Below are 26,361 nucleotides of genomic sequence, written 5' to 3' on the forward strand. Positions count from 1 at the left end.
ACATTGCTGCAGTTCATCATTGATGATGATAGATAAACCTATGTCCCTTTTATGCTCGCTTCACTGGTCTTTGAACATATGATTTGTTGGGGTCTTCTGTCTTCAGCTTTGGGGGTCGAATCTCCCCTTTCTTACCCTGCAAAACAGACATAAACCCATGTCCAGGCCACCTCGTATCTGATTCTAAGTATGATACAAAATAAATAACTTGTTGAGAAACATTGGATTAGAATGTTACCACCTTACATTAGGTTACATTAGGGTTTCACTTTATTTTACCCTTTTTAGCCTTTTGGGTTGTAACTACATAATAAATAAAGAGGACCCCTGTCATTAATGACAAGTCACATCATTCTCCCAACTCTGATTCTGAACTTGTATCAGAGCCCAAAATCCTAGAAAATCTTTTACGTTTTTTCGCATTGTTTTCCTTTTTACCCTTTTGGGTTGTAATTACATTATAAATAAAGAGGACCTCTGTCATTAATGACAAGTCACATCATTCTCCCAACTTGATTCTGAAATGAACTACATACCTTTTTTCCCATCTTCATGAAATCTCTTCAGCTGGATACCTATGGATGAAGTAAAACCAGGGAAATCATCAAATTTCAAACATGGGTTAATAAGTTTTCCAGTAATTTAGCACAAATCTCAATAGGATAATTAAACATAGGCAACATACTTTTGTTCCAAAACTAATTTTCTCCCGGTGAAGTGAAATCCAAAAAACTGAAGGCATTATGACTAAAAAAGAGAGGGCCCAAACCAAAAGCTAGTTCCAAGAACCCAAAAACAAGGGGGGAGGGGGGGGGAGGGGGGGGGGGGAACTGTCACATGGGCCAAAGAACAGAGAAAACAACCTTAAAAGGAAAAAGGCACAAATCTCTAATGGGCATGAGATCATCAGATACAGCCTAAAAGGAAAAGCGAAATCCCTTGAAAAGTTATTCAAGCAAAAGACCAAGCTATATATGTTAGTTGTCTCCTTACTTCAAGAGAAATGAGTGTCTTCTCTAAGCCTATCAAAAGTTCTGTTTTCTCCTAAATCCAACAACAAAATGCAAAAGATATTGTTCGCTACCGTTTCACCTAAAAGCTCGAACTGTTAGGGAAGGGCAGCGTCAATGTATACAACAACACTCCTCTGCACGTGCAGGCCAAGATCCCTTGGTTCATGTTCATGCGAAATTACCTTCAGGTGGCACCGAGGGCGAATAAATGATGGGAAAACTCTTGCGATGCACTTCCCAGGGGTCGAACACCTGACCTCCCGGCTCTAATACCATGTTCCCTACCATTTCACCTAAAAGCTCAAACTGTTAGGGAAGGGCAGCGTCAATGTATACAACAACAGTTATCACCTGCCAAAAAAACAGTTCCATGAACTTAGTCCATGGAACATTCTTGGGATGAAGCCCAAAACAGTCTACGCATCAAACATGAAATGGAACATGAGAGAAATGTCAGAAAAGGCAATTCAACAGCTTCCATCTTCCAAGTATGAAACATTTGGAAAGATGATTCTTTTGCCAATGGAAGGATCATAAGCAGACACCTATCAGCTGAGGATACTGGGATTGTTCCTCCCTTTATCTGCTTCATGTATAATGTTGATGGTGAATCTGTCAGCCACCTGCCCTTGCACTGTCCCTTTGCTAAACAGGTCTGATTTCATTTTCTGAATATTTCACTTTATCATAGACCAGACTTTTTCCAAGGATGTGGCGGAGTTGATCTGATTTTGGCATTTAACTCCATTTGGGGAAAGGCGTAATTTTCTATGGAGAACACTCTCTCAGCTGTCATGTGGGGTCATGGGAGAACAGGAATGTCAGGTCATTCATGGATGAGTAATAGGGCAGAGGCATTAGCAATAGAGAATATCACAAAAGTGGCACATAGGGCTCTACCTGACCCAATTCAAGGAAGTGCACGCAGATGATAGGAGATATGGTCACCAGCCAATTGAGGTGATGAAGCTAAACTTCAATGCCTTGGGTAACCCAGGCCCCTAAGAAGTTGGTAGCATAATCAGGACATATGAGGGAATAATATCGAGGTATACCCAGGGCTGGAAGGAGACTAATTCTATCAGGTTGAACAACTTTCACTTCAATAGGATCAGAACTTGCTATTAAGGTTTTACTGAATTATGGTGCTTGGTGGAAGGTGATTCAGCTATTGTAATAGCCTGAGCCACCTCAAATAAGGACTGCTCATGAAGATTTGTACATGAAGTAAGAAGAATAAAGTACCTTGTGTTGCAAACTACTCATCCCAGTGGAAGCGAAGACTGCAACTATCTCAAATAATCTCGCAGATCTATGGTGAAATAGTGGCTGTGGACCTATTTTGGAACAGTTGCTGGAGAAGACTTTTGGTATTCTTAGTATCTTCTAGAATTCCAAGAGTTAATTAATTTTCTTGGTGTCTTTTAGAATTCTAAGAGGTAGTTAATTTTCTTGGTTTATGGTTCCTATGTATTGGGGGTGGGGTTCAAGGTTTCGGGTTTAGTTTTCTCTGTCTTGGGGGCAGATATCTATGTTTGGGGAATTCCAAAAGGGTTTTGGAATTCTAAGGGTCAATTTAATGTTATTTTGCTGTATTCAAGATTTCCATCTCTATATAATGCAAGTACTGGCTGCTCTCAAAAGCAACCCAGAATTTTGAAAACAAAAACCCTCTTGTGAGAATCCTTGTGAGAAACAAGAGCTGTGAGACTCAGCAACCCAGTTGGGACTCCACCTCTACAACTTATCCTATTCTCTTCCAGATTCGATCTTGGCTTGCTTACCCTCTCGGGTTTGCATCAAGGTAGGGACAGCAAGGACCTGCCTGCGGCTTGGGCTGGTGCTAGCTTTGGACCAGCTGTTGGTCCAGGTTCTGGAAAAGAACCTTGCGAGCCAATTTCTCCCTGCATCAAGTCGCCTTGACAACCATGTCATCCATACACAGGAAGTCTGGAATCAATGGTTCAATGATGTTGATGTGGCCAGTAGCAAGAAGAATAAGAAGTAGAGCTGGAATGCAATGTTATTAAGAGGTACAGGCAGGAAAGCGAGAAAAATACAGGCTCTAAGTATAAACATGTGGAACACATGGCTTGACAGAAATAAAATGATGCTCTTTAATGGAAATGATGAACCTAGGACGTAATAAGGGATTTCGGGAAATCCTGCTGTTGGGCCTCTACTAGGCACTAGCAGAGTTCCACAACACATCAGTATCAGCTATAATGATGAAATAAATAACTCTCTTTTTTCTATGATGTTTTTTGTATTTTTAGGTATATTACTTTGTAGAAGACCTACTATCTTTTTTTTTTTTTTAATGGTCCATCTGTAAAACAATTAAATACTTTCAATCTCAAGCAAGCAAAGATGGAATATCTATTATATAAGAAAACATGCAACGAAACAAACAACACTACTGAAAAAAGAGAAAGAAAGACAAAAGATGGCCAACAAACCCTCGTCTTTTTTGTCCCTTCCCATTGTTCCTCATGCTCACGTTTTCTTTTCCACATTTCTTTTGTTTCTTCCTCATCCTTCTTCAACCTCCCCTCCTCTTCTGATATCCGCAAAACGGAGCACCATAATTGATCAACGGAATATAGAGCATGAAACTGGACTACCTCACAGAAAATCAAAGAATCATGACATATGAAATGAGCTTCCACCCTACCCTCATTTGCATTTTTCTCCTTCGCCATTCCTGTTCTGTTAACAGATCTTGCACCTTTTGTTTTAGTTGCTGCTGAAACTCTACTGATTGTCCATTTCCCCTGTATCATATGGTCCATAAAGTTAGTAAGCCACACTCAGAGAGCATGCCATGTGCTGCTTTTGATTTAAAATAACAGCCTATTAAGATGCAAGATAATGTGCTTTTTCCTTTTTCTTAATGCGTTCTAAAAAAGACCAAACATATGATCATCATGCTCCCAAGTGGCCATAGACATGAAGCCCCTTCCTGCCAACCCCCAGCCCAATTGCATTAATTAGGAAAAATCTCCAATGAACCAAGAAAATAGATAACTGTCACAAGACTGAAAATTCCCTCGTAACTTGAGTGAAAAATCATTGACCTATATTTCTATTTCTTAAAGAATGAACCACTAAACCTAGTTCTTCTTCAGAAACCGATCATCACAATGTCAACATACACAGATCCAAATACAAGAAAATGAAAAATGTAAAAAAGAAAAAGAAAAAGAAAAAAAAAAAGACAATCAAAGAACAGAAAACTACTAAGGCACTATTCAACAAAAATTAACTGAAAATAACAATTAACAACTCTGAAGTATTAAGTACTGAAAATAATTCCAGCAAGTAAACTGGTAGAAAACAACAAATCTGAAGACAGACAACTTGATGTTATATTGTCACAATACATAATAAGGATACTTCGAAAACTAGAATCACTATAATCAGGTTCATCCCAGTAGTATGTCTATTGGGCAGGCTGTAACAGTCATGACCACCTGACCTGGCAAGCCATCAAAACAAACAACAAAGATCAAATCCATGTAGACCTGCCCAAACACAGTTGACTATGACTAACCAAAATGAAGGAGGCTTGGCAGTTTAGGGCATCATCCTTCCTAAATCCCAAGCCCCGCTCTTTACCCATCCCTGACGGACCCCTATGGCCTCATGTCATTTCTTTTTTTCATTGCTTCCACCTCCTCCTCACTCATTTTATTTTTTCTCGTCATACCCCCCTCCCCCCCCCCAAAAAAAAAAAAAAAAAAACTCCTATTATAGGAAAGAAGGTGCTGCAGTAACGCTTCCATGGACCGGCACAAACCTGTTTGGAAGCCTAGACCAGGATGAGCCAGGTCCAAATCTAGTTTTGGTCCAGTAGGATGTTTAGGCATTAATTTGGGTTATCCTTGTAATCTTTATTTTATTTGGGAAAGTGAGTACATCGGATATTAGTTTCACTGTTTGAGTTAGCTTCCGTTTTCATGTTTTCTAATTAGAGTCAATGTAAGTTGGTAGCATCTATTTATACATTGTAATCAGTATTTGCAGATTAGGTGGTGGAGTTAAAAGGGAGCCTATGTACCCTAAGATAAGGTGGTGGAGATTAAAAGGGGAGTCCCTAAGGACATTTACTGATAATGTGGTCAAACAAGGAAAGTGAGACTTTGAGGGAGACACTAATGCGATGTGGAACGAGATATTGACTAGTATTAAGAGGGTTGCCAAAGATGTGCTAGGGGAAGTGAAGGGTAGTTGTCAGGCCCCTAGGGAGACTTGGTGGTGGAACGATGCGGTCCAAGCAACCATTAAGACCAAGAAAGATTGTTTTAAGACATGGCAAAGGACTAAAGAAACAGAGGATAAAAAGAGGTATAATGATTCCAAAAACAAAGCTAGGAAGATTGTGGGGATGGCTAGGTAATGTAAGGCTAGATTAGGGTTAAACTAGCCCCAAATAAACCCACAATAATCAAGCAGTCAATCAACAAATAACCCCAACAGCAGGGTATAAACCAGAGCCGAAAGTAAGGCTTAGGATTTAATTCAATGTCCAGAACACTAGTAACAGTAGGTCACCAAAATTAAAAAGTAAAGGACTGGGTATAGAAACCAAACCAACAATGCGAATGGATCCAAACTTGGATCGAGTGGAGCTTGCAGTGAGGGGAACCTTTGCTAAAAATCTCAGCCAATTCCAATGGCTAAGTTGGAAGATATGAAGAAGACACCAAATAAGAAGGTCAAGCTCTGCAGGCCAAACCAGCCAGCAACTGGAATTGAGGCTGGGATCGAGTATAGCCCTTGGTAGTGTGATTTTGCTCTCCAAAACTCAGCTGAAGAAGAGTCCTTGCTGCAGAGATATGAGCACTCGAAGCTTGCTGGAAATTCTGGGAAGAATTGGAATCGCAGGTCAGTCTCTGGTCTTCCTTGTGTTGAATAATAGCATCAGCACTTTAACTCAATGGATGGATTGAATCAAGACTTCAAAAGGGTCTCCAGCAGTTGGAACAATCGCAGGCACAACAACACAGTTAGGAATCGAGTGGGATAAGAAGAGAAGATAGGAGAAGAAGATAGAGGAAGAGAATAAAGGGTTAGGATGGGCTTTCTCAGCCCTTGGTCTCTCACCCACAACTATGGACAGATCTGAAAATACTTAGTAGATGTTGGAGAGTTCAGATTGTAAGATGTTGATGGTGATGATGATAGTCGAAGATGAAGATATATAGGTGGCAACCTAGAGGTTAGTTAGTAAGTACGTGTATTATACGCGTACCCGAACTTTTGAACGAATAATACTCCTGTCCCCGCACTTTTCCGTATTTTTATAAAAAAATGCGTTTTTTTAACCGATCGAGTATTATACTCGTATAATTCGGGTATTATACGTTTTATACTTTTTAAGTTTTACCCTAATGTTTTAAAAAAAAAAAAAAAAAAAAAAAAAAAAAAACCCCAAAAGATTAGAATTTTTTCACGATTTCACTTTCCCTTCTTTTGCGATTTGTGATTTCACTCCAAAGTCCAACCCTAGAAGGCAACAGCAGCGGCAGCCCCCCTCCATCTCCAATCATCCTCCCCATCTCCATTCAACACCTGCGATCGTCAAAGCTTCGACGGCAACGGCATCGGTGACGGCAGCGGCGACGTTTCTCCTTGTTTATTTCTTCTTCCACTGTTGTTCTTCGGAAGAACTTCTTCCACTATGGTTAGTATCCCTTTCTCTATTTCCTATTGTTTGCTAATCAAACGAAAAATCACAAGATCCAACTGCATCTCCATGGAAAATAGAAACGGGAAACCTTTTTGATTCTCAGTTTCTCACCACAATCCACATTCACCTATCCTCTGTTTCACTCTTATCTACAAGGATTAATTAATTTGGTAAACAGTAAGTTTCCCTATTTTTTCCCCTATTCTCATTTGTAGTTAATCAAGTAATTTTCCCTATTTTTTTTTAGCTTCAGTTGTTGTGTTCTCGTTTTAAAATGCCTTGCAGGTCTCTTAATTTCTGTTTTATTCTTATTCTCATTGTCTGAAATTGGAATTTTGTCAAAATCGAACCTGAACTTCACTTTTGGTTGAAAATTCTCACCTTTTCCACTATGGTTCAACCAAAAAATAAAAAAAAAACCTTCTCCACTATGGGGTGTGGGTCTCTCTCTGTGTATAGATCTATGTATATTATAAGAAAGTAAACCTTGCCCAATTCTAATCAAGACTTGCTATCTAACAAGGATGACTTGAAAGCTATTGTCTTTTGCTCGACATGAGATTCTAGAACGTGAGAGAGAGAGAGAGAGAGAGAGAGGACAGCTATTTTTTTTTTCTTTGAAAGCGAAGTTTTCTCATCTCTGAGGTACATGTGTGAAAACAGAATCAGGTGGTAGGCATTAGATGAATCTAGAGATGGTGTATGGGGAATGAGTTTAAGGCCATTTTATACAAAATTACTCGATAAGGAGTGGATGGAGTTTCAATATGTATGACTCCCAGAACTTATGGAAGAGGAACGATTAGACTAAAAGACCCAAGTCCAAGTCTCTATGAGATATAAACCATGGCTTACCATGGCCTCCTGGCCGGGTATGAGTGTATGACATGGGATGAGATCAAACAAATAGCAAAGAGATTATGTTCTGTTAAATTCACAGAAATTGAATGCTAGTATGGATGTCATTTTCTAGAGAAATAATATTCATGAATCATGCCAATTAACTAAATATCTAATTCACTCATCTATTTGTTTGCAATTTTTCTATCCAGTTATATTTATGGTTTAATGAATGTTTCCGTTTTGGCTCTTATTATCAAGAATCTTAGTTATTATTAAGGTGAGTTTGGTATTATAGAATTTTTCATTTTCTTATATATTCATTTATTTATTAGGTCACTAAGAAAATATGGTTAAACAAAGAGATGATTTGTGGAAGTATGTAGAGGACTTAAAAGGCCGCTTCAAATGCAACTTTTGTAAAAAAGAGTATGCGGGGGGTATTCCAAGGGTCAAATACCATTTGTCTTGTCAAAAAGGGCATGATATTGGAATTTGTTGCAATGTGCCTGACGATGTACAAGCTGAGGCACTTCGTGTACTAAGAAAAAAGCTAAGACTGCGGAAAGTTCTACTGCATGTAATGTTTGTTCTTCACAGAACCCCATAGAAACTGGAAGACAAACTGGTCAACCTTCAAGTGTCCAACAACCATCTGTCAATGTAATGTTTAAACAGAAAGATAAAGATGGAGTTGATGATGACATGGCTCAACATTTTATTTTGAATAACATTGCCTTCAATGTTATTCAAACCCCTTTTTTTCAACAAATGATACGTTCCGTTGCTTGTTATGGTCCAAGTTATAGTATACCTAGTTATTCTATATTGAGGACTAAGTTAGTGCAGAGGGCTAAGAAGAACGTTGAAGAATATGTTTCAACAGTTAAGGAGTCATGGTCTCTTTCAGGATGTACAATAATGTCTGATATGTGGACTGATATGAAGGAGCGTGCTTTTATTAATGTTATTGCATACTCACCCAAGGGGGCTGTTTTTCTCAAATCTTTTGAATGTTCTGATGCATCCAAGGCGGGGTTATTTCTTAGAGACACTTGAACCCATAATTGAAGAAATTGGGCCAGAGAAAGTCGTTCAACTTATCTCAGATAATGCTTCCAACTATGGGGTTGCCATATCTTTAATAACGGAGAAATATCCTCATATTCATAGGATAAGGTGTGCTGTCCATGGAGTACAATTACTCTTGAAAGACATAGATTCACAAATCCCATGGGTCAAAGAGGTATTTGAGAAGTCAAAACTGATTATTAGTTTTATGTATAAGCATGAAACAGTCTTGGCCTTGATGAGAGAAAGCATAGGAAACAAAGAGTTGAGAAAACCTTGCAAGACAAGGTTTGCATCTAACTTTTTTATGCTAAAGTCTATTCTTGAAGTTGAAGGTTTCTTAAGAGTGATGGTAGCATCGGCAGAATGGAGGATAAATAGGCATTGCAGGTCTGAATTGGGTGTGATGGTCACTAAAATAATTCAGACTACAGAGTTTTGGCTTAATGGGAGGGATGTATATTCAATTTTAGAGCCTCTGATTATAGTTCTTCGCTTGGTTGATGGTGATGGAGCTACAAATCCTTTTTTGTATGAGACAATGGAAAGGGCAAGAAATACTATTATACACCATTGCAATAACAACCCAGCAAAGTATGAGAGGTTGTTGCAATTGTTTGATAGCAGAAAAGAGGCAAATATATTACATCCTGTGCAAGTTGCTGCTGCTTTTCTTAATCCTTGTCTAATGTATGAGGGAAAAATTTCATACAACCAGAATGATGTGCAAAGGGCAATGATCTATATCACAAAGAGCATGGTTCCTCCGAATGAGAAGAAACAATTTGGCAAAGAAATAAATGTTTATTTGGACAAAGAAGAAATGCTATTTCATGACCTCTCATTGGCAATGATTGATTGTCATCCACGTAAGTAAAAGTTTGATGAATCGTTTGTTATTCTATGTTACATTTTTATTTCATTTCTTTTTAATTTTTTATAAATTTGGTAATGAATTTATTCTTCATTATTTCTTTGATCCTTTTTTTTAATGTATGTGTATGGTGGAATTTGCATGGAAATTGTGTTCCAATGCTTCAAAGAATTGCCATTCAAATGACAAGTCAACCTTGTAGTTCATCATCATGTGAAAGAAATTGGAGTGCTTTTGAAGCAGTGCAAACCAAGAAAAGAAATAAACTCTCTCCTCAAATGTTGGAAGATTTGGTATATGTAAGGATGAATTCCCTTATGAAAGTCAAATCAAGGGAAATTGAGAAGTTTAGCAAGGAATCAATAAATTTAGATAAACTGCTTGAGATTCCAATAAATGAAGATGAAAATGGAGTTGAAGTTGAAGATGAGGAGGATGAAAGAATGGAAGATGATGCAGATTGGCTTCATAGAGAACTTGGGATTGGAGAATATGCATGAGACAGTGATAGTATTCAAACTCCAACATATGGTGGCACTCTAAGTCAGCTGCGCAATATCTCACAGACTCCTTTCAGACATGGTTCAACTTCTGAGACACAAGAACCATTAGATATCAATGATTGATGGTTTCTTTCTTTATGACATGAAGGATTTGTTATTGTTAGAGACTATTTTATGGGACTTGTTCCTATTAGAGACTATTTTATGGGGTTTTCATGGTTCCAGAACACATTATGTCTTACTTTTTTTTATGTTTGATGAGATGTAATAGACTATTATATTGATATTTTATGGTTTAGAGACTACTTTATTGATATTTTGGTATGTTAAATGATAATCTTAGAGATGTAATATAGGATATTATATTATTGTGTTTATTTTAGTTCATAAAATCATGATATTATTTTGTTTATTAGGTGGTGAATGCATGTTATATAATGAATATATGCCCGTTTTTTTAAAAGTATTATTGCCGTCTATGCCGTATTATACACGTATTAAACGCGTATTGTATTATTACCATATGCGTTTTATGAAACCCGATTTTTTAAAAGTATTATTACCGTCTAGTCCGTTTAATTGCCATACGTATGCGTTCCCGTTCAATTGCCGTTCCCGAACTTACTAACTACGGCCTAGAGTCCCACTTACAATCTGAACTATCCATCATTCAATTTTCATCACCATTGACATCTTACAATCTGAACTCTCCAACATCTACTAAGTATTTCAGATCTGTCCATAATCGGGTTCTTTATTCTCCATTAGACTGATCCGGGTTGCTGGACATCTAGTCTTGCATCAATTGGTAGCAGAGCATGGTTGGAGGCGAGACCAACCTTGATTCAAATCCCTTCATATTCAAGACCAGAATTTGACTGCTCCTAGAAGTCCACGAATTGGCCAGGAGGACTGCAATTAATTCAGTCCAGGCTAGACAGATCTGGACTGGACTTGGGTGGGCCTTCTTTGATGGACCGACTGCTGGATCAAAAGGATGCCCTTCATCACCAAATAATTATACATTGTTGCTGAATACCATCTCCACAAATAAAAAACGTTGTTGAGGACACGAACAAATAAATAATAATAAACGCCAACTGATGACTTGAGCGGATAAGAATCTTTGAGCAGATAAGAATCTCCAATAATCTCTGAGTAGGTAAGAATCTCCACCAATCTCCCCCTCATGTGTAGCATTACACATGGACAAATAATGCAGAGGATATAAAAAAATATTCCACCATCATATGACAGCAATAATCAGCATCGCGAAGGATGAGCATCACAATAAATCTCATAATCAAGAGCAGCTGTAAATAATCTCCAATAAAAAAAATCTTCAATCTTCCCCTCACAGTGGCAAATAATTTCCATGCAAGTAATAACCGTCCAAACATTGTAAATCCCAAATTGAGGCAATCGAGGGCCCACCAACGTAATAATATGGCAAATATGGAAGCTCAATAGCAATTGCATAAATTCTGGCCACACTAACGGGACCACCTAAGCAAAAACACACCAAATAATGTAATCTGCGATTTCAAAGCCCAACTTGAATGGCTTATGTAGTTATGTGCCCATTCAATGAACAAGTGATGCAGATTCATCACCAAATAGGACTTGTTTCATTGGGAATAAGTCTAGGGTTGAGTTACATACATGTTGGGCCTTTGATCCCATGGGTTTCTAATGAAATAGGCCACTTTATGGGCCTAAAATATGGGTATATAGGTTGCATACGGAATTAGCCCAATACTTAGTTTATTTTTATGTTTTTTAATTGAACTGGTTCAAATTGGTTGCATCCAATTGGTTCAATTTAAGTGATCATGTGACTTGGTTAAGTGGTCATGTGACAACTTAAGTGGTCATGTGATGTAAGTTGGGTTGGATTAGGACTGTATAAGTCCAGCCATGTTTTGAGTCTATTTCTTTTAGTATTTTAGTTTCCTAGTTGGTTTAAGTTACCTAATAGGTTAGGGATAAGGTTAGGCCATTCCTTTTTATTATCTAAGTCTATTTTTGAGCCTTCTATATAAGTTTGTAAGGGAGGCCAGCATTACATACGAATTTGATTAATAAAAATTAGCTTTATGCTTGCTGCCTTTGCTCCATCGTGAGTGTGCCTTGTGAGTAATATCAAGGTTGAGGGATTGGTGGATCTCCAATCGACTCCTTGCATCGTGAAGATCGGGAGGGCTGCTACTTATCTCCTTGCATCGTGAAGATCAGGAGACCCCATTGTTCATCTTCAAAGCTGCTGCCATGGAAGACCTGCAACAAGTAAGAAATTCTGCAACTATTCTTCTTCCTTCTAGAAGGTCACATACAAGGTGATTTTCGTGAGAATTCTGCCTAGCCAAATCTAACCATTAGAACTTGCTAAAAATTTGATCGAGTCTTCCTCAAACCCTAAGAGAGACTCAATTCAAATTTCAGCACCATCCACCCAGCCGATTGTCTGAAATTACAGTTTTACCCCTCTCTCCTACTTCTACTAGGAAACCTCCATAACTCCAAATCTGTCCATCAGTTTCAAACCAAACTTTCAGCATACATCTCTCACATCATTGTTGACACTCGATCCAAGTTTCAGCCCCAAACTCCCACTCTAACCCCTTCATCTCCTTGCTCCATTAAAACCCAAACCCAAAACCCTAAAATTCAATTCTGCCCAAAATTACAGAATGTCAAAACTCATCCAAATCCTAACCTTTTTATACCATATTGACCCCCTAGACCTGCCCATTAATACCCTATAAACCCCTTTCCCAATATCCAACCCAAACCCTAGGAATTGACCTAAATCCTAGTGTTGTCCATTCGAACCAACAGCCCCTTTTGTTATTTGATCCTGTTGTTTGGCTCTTAGTAGGTCTCCTACCTATCAAGGACTACATTAAGTGGTATCAGAGCCATGGCTGAGCATGGCACCCCTGCTATGGACCCCACACAACCACCCCCATCCGATTCCCTTGCTGCAATTATGACTATGCTACAAAAGATTTCAACAAACCAGCAAGCCCTTGGTGATCGAATGACAGCAATGGAACAAAGGCCAATTGTGCCTCTTGTAAGCAACATTCCCCTAGAAAAGGACAGTTATCAAGTCAATTCGGTAGTACAAAGAGCCCCAAGGAGAGATCAATACAGAGAAGACAGAGAAAGGTGCAGAGATCACAGTGAAGATAGGAATAGAGGATACAGAGACCACAGGAGACGCCATAGACCTCCAGAGGCGTATGAGTTGAGAGACTTTGATGGCAGACCAGATCCACAGGTATTTTGTGATTGGTTAGCTGCTTTAGATGATTACTTAATTGGTATAATTTGCCTGAGCATAGGAAAATGAGACTAGCACATACCAAGCTAGTGGGACCAACACATAATTGGTGGAGAACCCAGATGGATTATCCTGACTACAGTGGTAGAGAACCTATTACATGGGTAAAGATGAAAGAAGATCTGAGTAAGAAATATTTCCCACGAACGTTTAGAGCTCTACAACAAGGTAACTTAAATTCCCATCGACAACATCACCACCAAAAGGCCTTCAAATCTGAAGACAACTTGAAGCCTCCATCAATGAGGTTCCGTTTGCAAGTTGAAGAGTGTGGGAAACCTAACTTCACTAGTATTAAAACAGCGGCTGAATACAAATTTCCATTACCAAAGGAAGTTGAGAGAGCACAAGTTAAAGATAAAGCTGAAATAGTAGTGAATTGTGATGAAAAGAAAGAGACAACCCCTATAGCTTCAAAGATGGAAAGTCGACATGTAGAAGACCCTACTGAAGTGGTCAATGTCGAAGAAACCAAAGTAGAAAAAGATGAAATAGCAGAAGATGAAGAGTGGTTGAGAGCACTCCACAAGAAATTATTGGCATTCAAGATGCTGTTTTTGAAGAGGTGGAGCTTGTGTCTCAAGTATTAGCTGAGAAGGTTGCTAACACTGAAGACTCTATGGACAGGACATTCACAGTTGCTGCTGATTCAGAAAACGAACACATAGAGTTTGTTATGCCACCATGGTTCTTCGCAGAGAAAGCTCCACACCTTGGAGATTTTATCCTCAATGTTCTTGCTTCACCGGAATTCTGTTTGGGGATGGTCAAAGCTACTGATCACATGTTGATTCCCCCTCATCACTACAAAATTCGAGGACGAATTTTTTCAAGTTGGGAAGAGTTGATGCAGATTCATCACCAAATAGGACTTATTTCATTGGGAAAAGTCTAGGGTTGAGTTACATACATGTTGGGCCTTTGATCCTATGGGTTTCTAATGTAATAGGCCACTTTATAGGCCTAAAATATGGGTATATAGGTTGCATACGGGATTAGCCCAATACTTAGTTTATTTTTATGTTTTTTAATTGAACCGGTTCAAATTGGTTGCATCCAATTGGTTCAATTTAAGTGGTCATGTAACAACTTAAGTAGTCATGTGATGTAAGTCGGGCTGGATTAGGACTCTATAAGTCCAGCCATGTTTTGAGTCTATTTCTTTTAGTATTTTAGTTTCCTAGTTGGCTTAAGTTACCTAATAGGTTAGGGATAAGGTTAGGCCATTCCTTTTTAGTGTCTAAGTCTATTTTTGAGTCTTCTATATAAGTTTGTAAGGGAGGCCAGCATTACATACGAATTTGATGAATAAAAATTAGCTTTATGCTTGCTGCCTTTGCTCCATCGTGAGTGTGCCTTGTGAGTAATATCAAGGTTGCCTTGTGAGCATAGTTCAAAATCTCGCGAAATCTCGATCGAGATTTCGGAAATTTCGAGCTACTCGAAACGAAATGCTACTTCGAATCGAAAAAATACAATATCTCGAGCGAAATTCTCGAAATTTTGTGATATCTCGAGTTTTTTTCCAAAATCTCGCGAGATTTCGAATTATTCTTCAAACCCCTTTATATAAAAGACCACATTTCGTCAGTCTCGGTCGAAACGAGACTTCAAAACAGCTCTGGTTTTTTGGTTTTTGCTTGGTTTTTGCTCATTTCTTCTCCATTCTTCCACTTCCCATTTGAATCCTTGCCGCATCTACGCCGGAACCACTAGGAGAACACAAGATTCAAACTTCTTAGCACATCTGTGAAGCCTTTCCACTATTCTAGGTAAAACCATATTCTCAAAATTGGTTTTTTTTAGAGAAATGCATGATCAATATGTTTGTTTGTGATGAAATAAATATATGTTAGACACCGGAAGCCGATCTACAACTTTACGGTGTCGAAAACACCATTTTGGGTGACTATTTTTGCAATTTGAACATTTAAATGTGTTTATATAGCCTAAAATAGGGTTTCCATGAAGTTTCAGGCCTTAACTTGGCCTAAAACCCACCGAAATGGCCTACCGAAACATACCAGAAAAATACAATATTTCTACCGAAATATCCGAAATTTCGAATATTTCGGATTTTTCGGTCAGCCCGAAATACCGAAACGAAACGAGTTCTCAAACAATGCTTGTGAGTAATATCAAGGTTGAAGGGATTGGTGGATCTCCAATCGACTCCTTGCATCGTGAAGATCGGGAGGGCTGCTACTTATCTCCTTGCATCGTGAAGATCGGGAGACCCCATTGTTCATCTTCAAAGCTGCTGCCATTGAAGACCTGCAACAAGTAAGAAATTCTGCAACTATTCTTCTTCCTTCTAGAAGGTCACATACAAGGTGATTTTCGTGAGAATTCTGCCTAGCCAAATCTAACCATTAGAACTTGCTAAAAATTTGATCGAGTCTTCCTCAAACCCTAAGAGAGACTCAATTCAAATTTCAGCACCATCCACCCAGCCGATTGTCTGAAATTACAGTTTTACCCCTCTCTCCTACTTCTACTAGGAAACCTCCATAACTCCAAATCTGTCCATCAGCTTCAAACCAAACTTTCAGCATACATCTCTCACATCATTGTTGACACTCGATCCAAGTTTCAGCCCCAAACTCCCACTCTAACCCCTTCATCTCCTTGCTCCATTAAAACCCAAACCCAAAACCCTAAAATTCAATTCTGCCCAAAATTACAGAATTTCAAAACTCATCCAAATCCTAACCTTTTTATACCATATTGACCCCCTAGACCTGCCCATTAATACCCTATAAACCCCTTTCCCAATATCCAACCCAAACCCTAGGAATTGACCTAAATCCTAGTGCTGTCCATTCGAACCAGCAGCCCCTTTTGTTATTTGATCCTGTTGTTTGGCTCCTAGTAGGTCTCCTACCTATCAAGGACTACATTAACAAGACACCAAGAATCAAAAAGCAATGACAGTTTGGTAAATAACCAGAATTTTTCAAGGGGTTCTTGGGAGATCAAAAGAGAAGGAATGGCATGGCTGTAATTTAGTGGAACTCCAAGTAAAAACACAAATAAAGCCAAAGGATAAACTTGGAAGCAAGACAAAGTAAGGATATGGGGGGAATTGAGGGAAAGACGGTGGTAAATATGGAAACTTAGAAAATAAAGTAATGAAGAAAATGTGGGAAGGCTATAAGTGGAGGGGCAGTAATGGAAAAAAAAAAAAAAGATCAATAAGGAAACAAAATATCGTGACTGTCTAGGTAAGACAGCCACGCAACCAACAGGGAAAGACTTACGAAGGAGAGGAACAAGGAAGGATGGCGTTAACCTTGCAAGGCTATGGCGGAAACTAAGAGATCAAGGCGGAACTGATCTGGTGGTAAAGCAATAACAGTGTTGGAATTACGCAGTAACTCCAATCCATCAGAACAGTAACTTAAATCTTCAGCAGATCTTCAGAAATAAAGTACTAGACTAAGGCCAGATTTGATATGATTTCTATTTCAATTTCGGATTGATTTCATGAAATAGTCAACAAATAGATTTTTGGTCAAGAATTTGAAATTATTTTGGTTGTATCAATATGAAAAATTTCAAGAATAAAAAATCATTTGGTAGTTCAATTTCTGAGAATAATTCTCTATATTTCTTTGAAAAGGGTGGCGGTGATGGGGTGGGGATGGGAAGGGGGTGGTGGTGGTGAGACCATTAGGAGAAGAAGAAGTACATAGAGTGAAATCAAATGAAACAGAAATTCTGAAACATAAAATTACTACTTTGCCCATCAAATTAACCATGTGCTCATTAAAGAGCGAGAGTGAAATAAAATGAAAGCAGAAATTCTGAAACAGCTCCTCAGCAAATTCAGAATTTCTATTCCAATTGATTTCTATTTCACTGAAATAAGGTGCAAAAATCAAATCAAACAATTTCAGAATTTCTATTCCAACTGATTTTTTAACTAGGAAGATAAAAAAATCAGCAGTAGCAGCGTCAATTCTTCGTCCAGAAACATCAGCGAATTTGGTTTTCTTCTTCAGAAAACTTCGATATAGTAGAGCACTTGACCATTGCTACAACAGAACCAGAAATTGATATCAACGATATACCAGGTATGATTCATCATACAAAATCTTCATAAAAAACCTAGCTCTTCTTCTTCTTCTATGAATTAGGGCTTCACCACAAACCAGAGAACCTTGAAACGACTATCAAACCGGCTAAAATCAAGGAGAGAATCAGGTACTGGTTAATGCTCTGATACCATGTGATAAACCCAAGATAAGTAACCAGTACCTGCAATAGAAGAAAGATAGAAGAATGAAACTGCAAGGAGAACAGCTGCCTTCATCGTGTATATATATACTAGAACAACCAGTTACAAAGCATAGTCATTATGGAATAGAAATCCTAGGCTGCGTTTGGAATGCATTCTTGCAATGTATTCTAGGTCAACTTGCATTCTCAAATGAGAAAAACAACTATGTTTATCATTCGAGAATGCGAAATGGACCTAGAATGCATACCAAAGGCAGCCCTAGTATCCTAGTCTAACTCTAACTTAGGGAATAAAGTACTAGACTAACTAGGAAGGTAAAAGAAAGAAAACTATAAATCAACTATATCACATTGGGACAAACCCCCAATCTGTTAGAGTTGTTAGTAACTATGTAACAGGGGTAGTTTGGGAACTAGGCTGTGAACTAGTTGCCTTGTATTGTATTTTTATCTTGTTTGTCCTTTTTACTTTGTACCTCCCTAGGGAGGTGGATGTAATAACTCTTTAGTCCTATTCAAGTAATATAGAGTGTGGAGAAGTCTCTCCAACACACAAGAGGTTCAACCGTAACACTCTCTCTTGGTCTCCTTCTTCCTCTCATCTCTTCTCCTCTCCCTCACCTTGTTCTTCTCTTCTAACTAAACCTAAAATCTAACTTGGTATCAGAGCCACCACAGGGTTTGAGAGTTGTATTACCCTTTTTTCATTTTTTTTCCTCTCTTTGGAATCCGAAAACTCAAGAGATTCCAAGGAGAAGGACCATATGTAAAAAGGTTTTGTTGGGATGGTATGAGAAAGGTTCTACACAACCTGTTTCAATGTTGGATGAAGTTATTTGAGCTGCCTTGAAGTTTTGTTTGGTTTTTGAAGACAACCAAAGACTTGCTAGGGCTTCCGCTAGTCCTCTGTTGCAGGCCTTGTTTCACCTGCATTTCAGCATGTATTTGGACCATGAAGCAGCTTACTGAGATCGTTTTTAAGTCCTCTTCATGCCTCCTGGGTCCTCCTTTGATGGTTGCTGAGTTCCTTTGAACATAGCTCAGTTTCGTGAGCTTCTGTTCTGCCCAGATTTTTCCGCCATCTCAGGGTTGCAGCTCTTATATTTCCTTCTCTTGGCATGGGTTTGGAGCTTGGAATGGCTTGTTAGAATCGTACGAGTGTGCTTTTCAAGCCCCATGTGTATCCCCTAGCTGAAGGGCTCTCTTGCTGGAGCTTTGCTCTTTTTCGTGGTCTCTTTGTTCCTGCCCAGGTATCAACTGTGACTGCTATTGTCTTTTTTTCTTGCATTTGAAGCATCGTGGACTCCTCTCTTGGCTTAAAAGTATGTATGCATACCTTGTTAAAGGTCTTACAACTTGTATGAGTGGATATTTTTGTTTAAAAATGATTGGGTGAAGTTCTGTTCAGTTTTTCCTCTGTTTTTTCTGCTGCTGGAATTTATCTCTTGAGATTGGAATCTTCATTTGGGTTGAGTGTGTACTCCCCACTTTGTTTGGACTTCCTTGTGTATGGTTAAGTGCCTCTTTTATCCCCACAAGATGCCTGATTCTGATGTCTCTGGGCTTGGCACGGCTGAATCACAACCTACTCCAGCTGCTCCACAGTTTGTCTTTGAGAACTCGCACCCACAGATCTCCATTGTAAAATTAGACAACACCAATTATTTGGATTGGTCTCACTCAATGAAGCTTTCCCTTCGGAGCAAAGGGAAATTTGGGTATATTACTGGCACCATTACTGCTCCAGCTCTTGGTTCCCCTACTTATGAGAAATGGGAGACCGAAAATTCCACAGTCATGACATGGCTTATCTTCTCCATGAAGCCCGAGATTGGGCGAAGATTTATGAGAAAGGAAACTGCCAAGGCTATTTGGGACAGTGTCGCTCAGACATTTGACAGGGTGGGTGACTCCGCCAAAGTTTATCACCTTCATAAAAAAATTAATGCAATGAAGCAGGGCGACAAGACTATTTCTGAGTACTACAATGCCTATATTAGCCTATTGGAGGAGTATGATCATTACAGGGATCTCCAATTGACCAACCCAGTGGATGAGGCCAAGGTGTATCGTGCTCTTGAAAAGGGGCGTGTCTTCACTCTTCTTGGTGGGCTGAATCCTGAGTATGAACCCATCAGGCTCCAGATTTTGGGCAGGTCTCCTCTTCCATCTCTTGATGAGGTTTGCAGCTATTTGCAGAGTGAGGAGACTCGGCGTGCAGCTATGGCACCTACTCCAGCATCATCCCTTGAGAGATCAGCTCTCAATTCCTCCTCATTTCGGGACACACGTAGTGGTGGTAGAGGCCAGGGGCTTACTTATGGGGAGGACAGAGCAGTGGAGACAGGTGGTACTAGTGGTGGTGGCAGAGATAGATTTAAATGCGATCATTGTGGGAGATCTGGGCACACTAAGGATAGATGTTGGACTCTTCATGGCCGTCCTCCTGGTACACGCGGTGGGACTCGTAGTGGTCGTCGCGGGGGAGCTCGAGGTGCCCACTTTGTTGTGACAGAAACAGATGCTACACAGGATGACTCTACTTTGGCTGATGTAGTGTTCTGTAGGGTCATGTCACAGTTGAGCATACCTTCTACACCCACAGCAACTAGCTCTTCTTCATCCTCTGCTCTGCAGGTCTCTACCCCAGCCTCTACTGCAGCCCAGTCTTGGGTCATTGACTCTGGTGCCACCGACCACATGACTGGTACATCCCATTATTATGATTCCTATACCATTTGCTCCAGTAAGGATAAGGTTCGGGTAGCCGATGGCTCCCTTTCCTCCATTTCTGGTAAGGGCAGTATCCCCGTTACCTCATCTATTTCTCTTACATTTGTTCTTCATGTACCTAATCTTACCCTTAATCTTCTCTTTGTGAGTCATTTGACAAAATCTTTAAACTGCCGTGTCACTTTTTTTTCCTTCTTATTGTCTTTTTCAGGATTTGGTGACGAAGAGGATTATTAGTAGTAGACGTGAGGAGCAATTACTTTACTTTTTTTAGCCTTTTTTGCCCACAGCTCGGTCCTATGTATGTGGACGTGATGATAGTAGTTCTGTGGAGTCTATTATGTTGTGGCATCGCCGTCTAGGCCATCCGTCTTTTGTTGTAATGAGGAAACAATTGCCTCACTTATTTTCTTCTGTCGCTTCTTCTCATGTTTTTCAATCTGAACCATGTATGTTTGCCAAACATTGTCGTTCCTCTTATCCATATCATGGTAATAGAACCACTACTCCTTTTCATATTGTGCACACTGATGTTTGGGGACCTTCTCCCACTACCTCTTTATTTGGCTATCGTTACTTTGTGTCCTTTGTTGATGATTTTTCTCGTGCCACTTGGACTGTTCTTATGAAGCATAAAAGTGATGTTTGTGATGCATTTAAAGCTTTTTATCAGATGATTTTGACTCAGTTTGACACTCGGATCAAAGTTGTTCGATCCGACAAAGGGGGGGAATACATGTTTGGTGGTCTCCAACCCTTCTTTACTGTTAATGGCATTCTCCATCAGCTAGCGTGTGTTGACACCCCCCAACAAAATGGGGTTGCTGAGAGGCAGAATCGCCATTTATTGGAGGTCACCCGTAGTCTCTTGTTTGGCATGCATGTCCCCAAGACTTTTTGGTCTACTGCTCTTCTCACTGCCTCTTTCCTCATCAATCGCATGCCTACCAAACTTCTTGATTTCAAATCTCCCTTGGACATCTTATCCCCCAAGGCTTCTGCTTTCTCTCTTCCTCCTAAAATCTTTGGGTGTGTTTGTTATGTGCATGTAAACAAATCTTCCCGTACTAAACTTGATCCCAAGGCTCTCAAGTGTCTCTTCCTTGGATACTCTTCTACTTCCTAGGGTTACAAATGTTATTATCCTTCTTCTCGTCGGTGTTTTATTTCAAAGGATGTCACCTTCCTTGAATCTGTCCCTTTCTTTGCCCCCTCTCAGCATCCTCTTCAGGGGGAGAATTGTGGAAGTGAACAGGCTGCTGATTTCCTTTATCCTCTACCCATATCTCCCTTTACACTTGACATTGGAAAGCACAGGGCTGTGGATGCGAATGTGAATACAGATTTAGTGGTTGATAGTGGTACTGATAAGGAGAAGGATTACCATATTACCTACAAGAGAGGTGAAGGCGTGCATAATGAGAGAAAGAAGACCTATCAAGAGTCCTCTTTGGATCCAGATCCACACCCTGAGACTCATCCTTCTCAGTCAGGTGACATCCGTTCTTCTCTATGTGACTTAGATCTTCCTATTGCTGTTAAAAAAGGGAAAAGAGCTTGTACTAATCCTATAACTCAGTTTGTTTCATATGATGCTCTTTCTCCTACAAGTATTGCCTTTACCACTGCTCTCTCTACAACCTCTATTCCCAGGAATGTCAGTGATGCTATGCTTGACCCAAAGTGGAGACAAGCTATGTCTGAGGAGATGATGGCTCTTGAGAAAAATGATACTTGGCAGTTGGTGGATCTACCTAAGGGACGTGTCCCAGTTGGATGCAGATGGGTCTATACAATCAAGTACAAGTCTGATGGTACTGTGGAGAGATACAAGGCAAGGTTGGTTGCCAAGGGGTACAGTCAAGTCTATGGGATTGACTATCAGGAGACATTTGCCCCTGTAGCTAAGCATAACTCTATAAGAGTTCTTTTATCACTGGCTGCCAATAAAGATTGGCCATTATATCAGTTAGATGTGAAGAATGCCTTTCTCCATGGTGACTTGGAAGAGGAAGTGTACATGCAGCCCCCACCAGGCTTCAAAATGCCTTCAGCTGAAGGGAAAGTGTGTCTCCTCAAGAAGGCACTATATGGTCTCAAACAGTCACCAAAGGCATGGTTTGAACGCTTCCGACAGACCATCCTAAAGAATGGATATTCTCAAAGCCAAGCTGATCAAACACTCTTTACCAAGCGGGGCGATGGTACCATCACTGCTCTCATTGTCTATGTGGATGATATTGTGGTCACAAGAGATGATATAGATGAGATTGGTACACTGAAAAGCTACTTGGCACAACAGTTTGAGATCAAAGATCTGGGTCCCTTGAAGTACTTCCTAGGAATTGAAGTATCAAGGACTAAGAAAGGAATCAACATATGTCAACGGAAGTTTGTTCTTGATATGTTGACAGAGACAAGGATGTTGGGTTGCAAACCAACAAATTCTCCTATTGAGCAAAATCACAAACTAGGGGAAGATTGTGGTCCTTCTCTGGTTGATGCTGGAAAGTACCAAAGACTTGTTGGAAAGCTTATCTATCTTGCTATGACACGCCCAGATATTTCATATGCAGTAGGAGTGGTGAGCCAATTTATGCATGCTCCCAAAAGTGGCCACTTAGATGTCGTATATTGCATTCTTAGGTATTTGAAGTCTTCTCCAGGGAATGGACTGTTGTATGCCAGACACAATCATTTGAGAGTGGAAGGATTCACTGATGCAGATTGGGTTGGCTCTATTACAGACAGGAGATCTACCTCTGGCTATTGTACCTTTGTGGGAGGTAATTTGGTTACATGGAGGAGCAAAAAACAACATGTTGTAACCAAATCCAGTGCAGAGGCAGAATTTAGAGCTATGGTGCATGGAGTGTGTGAACTCATATGGTTGAAAAGACTTGTTCAGGAACTGGGATTTGAAACTGGAGGCCCTATGAGACTCTATTGTGACAACAAGGCTGCCATCAGTATTGCCCACAACCCTGTTTAGCATGACAGGACTAAGCATATTGAGGTTGATAGGCACTTTACCAAGGAGAAGATAGACTCTGGCTGCATTTGTACTCCTTCTGTGAAGACTGGTGATCAGTTGGCAGACATCCTCACCAAGCCCCTTACCTCTCCTCAGTTTAATTCTCTTCTAAGGAAGCTGGGAATGCATGATATATATTCTCCTACTTGAGGGGGAGTGTTAGAGTTGTTAGTAACTATGTAACAGGGGTAGTTTGGGAACTAAGCTGTGAACTAGTTGCCTTGTTTTGTATTTTTATCTTGTTTGTCCTTTTTACCTTGTACCTCCCTAGGGAGGTAGATGTAATAACTCTTTAGTTCTATTCAAGTAATATAGAGTGTGGAGAAGTCTCTCCAACACACAAGAGGTTCAACCGTAACACTCGCTCTTGGTCTCCTTCTTCCTCTCATCTCTTCTCCTCTCTCTCACCTTGTTCTTCTCTTCTAACTAAACCTAAAATCTAACTCAATCTTGATACATATCTTAACAATTTCTAAACTTCTCGTGTTTTAACTAATCCTCTATGGTTGCTCTCCAAGTTCCTTTTATTTTCTATTATTTTATATGAAGTTTCATGTTTGCAATAGAGTTATTTAACAACATCTGAGTATGAAGTTTTAGTCTCTGATTTCAGAACATCTAAACATCCACCTAGACTAGATTTTAAGGCTTATACATATCACTTGCTTAGAACCACAACAAGCGTCCTCATCCAACTGAGACCTACTTTGGGTGAGTTCTGATCTCTATTTTGTGTTTCACTGTTATATCTACCTTTGCTTTTGTTCCTCGTATAATATTCTGCATGTTCTACTAAATTTACTATCATACGATTTTTGTTCTGTCCATTCTGTGCAACAGAACTTTAGATATGCATTCCTCTCTAACCCATGGTCAGATGATCTTCAATTTTCATATGTTCTACTCCTTCTCCTCTACATTCGATCCAAGTTTGGTGTTCATCCAACCAGCCACTTGTGACTTCTAGTTGTTTTTCTTTGAGTTTCAAATTCTGGATTTTTAGTTTCTATTTTCTGTCCTTGCTTGTTTCTCCCAATCTAACCATCATCTTGCTTTGATATTTTAAGTTTTAACCACACATAGTCATCCCATAAGGGACTCCATTCTATATTAGTTTCAGCTCCATTGGTAGTATGGATTGCAAGGTTCTAAATTTCGGTTTCAAGGCCGGTTTTGAACCTGGCCGAAACCGAGATTTCCCAGGTTTCGACCAAAACCTGGTATTTTCTGGGCAAAACTCGACATACCATGGGCAGGTCAAAATTGGCCGAAACTTGTTACTTTTCGGGTTGAAACTGGTCGAATTACCGAAAGGTGTGAACATGGTCAAAACCAGGTTGAAACTTGGTACGAGTCAGAATTGGCTCAAGGTCTCATCTCTTTTCAGATCTGGGTCGAAACTCCGAGATTAAGAACTATGATGGATTGAGAGTTATATCCATGTCCAGTTTCTGCCATAGATACACTCAGTTTCTGGTTCACTGCAATTCTGGTTTCTCATAGGTTTGCTAGTGTTTGTTACCTCAGCCTAGCTTACCTCATCACTGTCCCTTTATATTTGGATTTATACATTCGTGTAGGCCCATAGCAACCCGAAGGCAGGGTTTGAACCCGGAGTAGCATCAGAAGGGCATTGGCAAGTACAGGGAGAAGCGGCTGCTTCTTACTGCTTATCTGCTCAGTTGCCAGCATTGCTGCCACTGCCGATCTTCTATTTTTTATCTTCTATGTGTTCCTTCCCCTTAGCCCCCTTCGGATGTTGTAGTAATGCTGTAATTGGGATCAGCATATGTGAAAGAGTAGAAAAAAAATTGTTTCTTGAGTGAACCCACCGCTGCCTATTCTTTAATGAGGTAGGTTTGGACAGGCTCAGTTCTCTTTAACCCACTAGCTCAACCTACCCAATTGCCACATGTACCATACCCCCATCAGTGTAATGAATCTGCTCATAAGTCTTACCCCAATTCAATGGAATTCTCCAACCCACAACAGATGTGTAATTACCAGATACAGGCCCAGAAACCCAATCTTATAAGGTCCTGCTTATCAAATGCTTCCAATCAATGTAAACAGCAGGAATGTAAATGTGCATGCTAACTCAAAATGATAAGATGCATGTGCAACTGTACATTACCTCTTCAACCAGTGACTTTATCTTTGTTGCATTGTCTTTCTTCTACTGCTTCTTCCTCTTAGCCAGAAGTTCTTCTGCAATTCATTTGAAAACACAAAAGCTTTTACCCATATAAAAACACACACACACATAAGCACCATCTATTCGTTACGTTATCCCCCAAGGGAGCGTACCCAATGCATGAGGCTCCCGCCACTGCGGTGTTTGGGGAGGGTCATAATGCTTACGCAACCTTACCCATGCTTTCACAGAGGGTTATTCCCCAAGGGGGGAAAGTTAGAAACAAATCATGTTAGGCACCAAGGGGGAACTTTGATTGGGCATTCATTTATCGCCACATCTAATACCAGTCTAATGGATATGGATGTTGACTTTGTGGGGGCAAGGGGGAATATAAATTTTATATTTTAAATATTATAGTAGCAGTATTAGATCATCAAACAAACAATAGGAAGAGCGGAGAGGAAAGAAGGGAAGAAGAGATCAAGGGGAAGAAGTAAAACAGAAACTCACGCTAGGCTTAATGATCCTATCATGAGCAGTGTCTTTATTTGATTTCCCTTTTGCATTGATGTATACTTTAACAGCTTCGGCCCAAAGCAAGTAATTAGAAATCCACCAAGCTTATGAAAGTTATTTGGACATTAACACAGTCCGTAGGAGGCATTGAGTCACCCATGGTATATTAAAAAAATATGGCAGCGACAAAGAATGAAGAGAAAGTAACGAATCACAGATCAAGTATTGTAGGAGAGTGCACACCAATGCAAATCAGCAAATACCGGTCATACTTCATATTTACCAACAATCACAAATCCAGCATATATATAAATATCTACTAGACGATAGGCAGATGACCAGCAATAGGAGAAAGAAAAC

At 39.7% G+C, this 26,361-nt stretch overlaps 2 protein-coding genes across 4 annotated transcripts in view; one reads left to right on the plus strand and one right to left on the minus strand.

The window, feature by feature from the left end:
- Positions 1-26,361, minus strand: part of LOC122661362 (J domain-containing protein spf31-like) — an 84,694-nt gene continuing 58,333 nt past the window's right edge. The window contains exons 5-7 of one of the 3 annotated variants that reach the window (XR_006332871.1): positions 25,483-25,556; positions 537-575; positions 1-136 (exon numbers count right to left, since the gene is read on the minus strand). Coding sequence is in view for 1 of the 3 variants with exons in the window: in XM_043856739.1 (XP_043712674.1) it covers positions 25,525-25,556 (32 nt within the window). In the remaining 2 variants the exon portion in view is untranslated. Of the gene's footprint in view, positions 137-536; positions 576-3,703; positions 3,788-20,818; positions 20,839-25,481; positions 25,557-26,361 lie in introns of those variants that run through there. The other 2 variants (XR_006332873.1, XM_043856739.1) reach the window with 2 other exon arrangements.
- Positions 7,895-9,493, plus strand: LOC122665323. The gene is made up of 3 exons (XM_043861479.1): positions 7,895-8,083; positions 8,146-8,444; positions 8,578-9,493. The coding sequence occupies exons 1-3, from the start codon at positions 7,895-7,897 to the stop codon at positions 9,491-9,493; spliced, it is 1,404 nt and encodes a 467-aa protein (XP_043717414.1).

Source organism: Telopea speciosissima, chromosome 1, assembly GCF_018873765.1.
Source record: "Telopea speciosissima isolate NSW1024214 ecotype Mountain lineage chromosome 1, Tspe_v1, whole genome shotgun sequence".
In the NCBI taxonomy this organism is placed as follows: domain Eukaryota; kingdom Viridiplantae; phylum Streptophyta; class Magnoliopsida; order Proteales; family Proteaceae; genus Telopea; species Telopea speciosissima.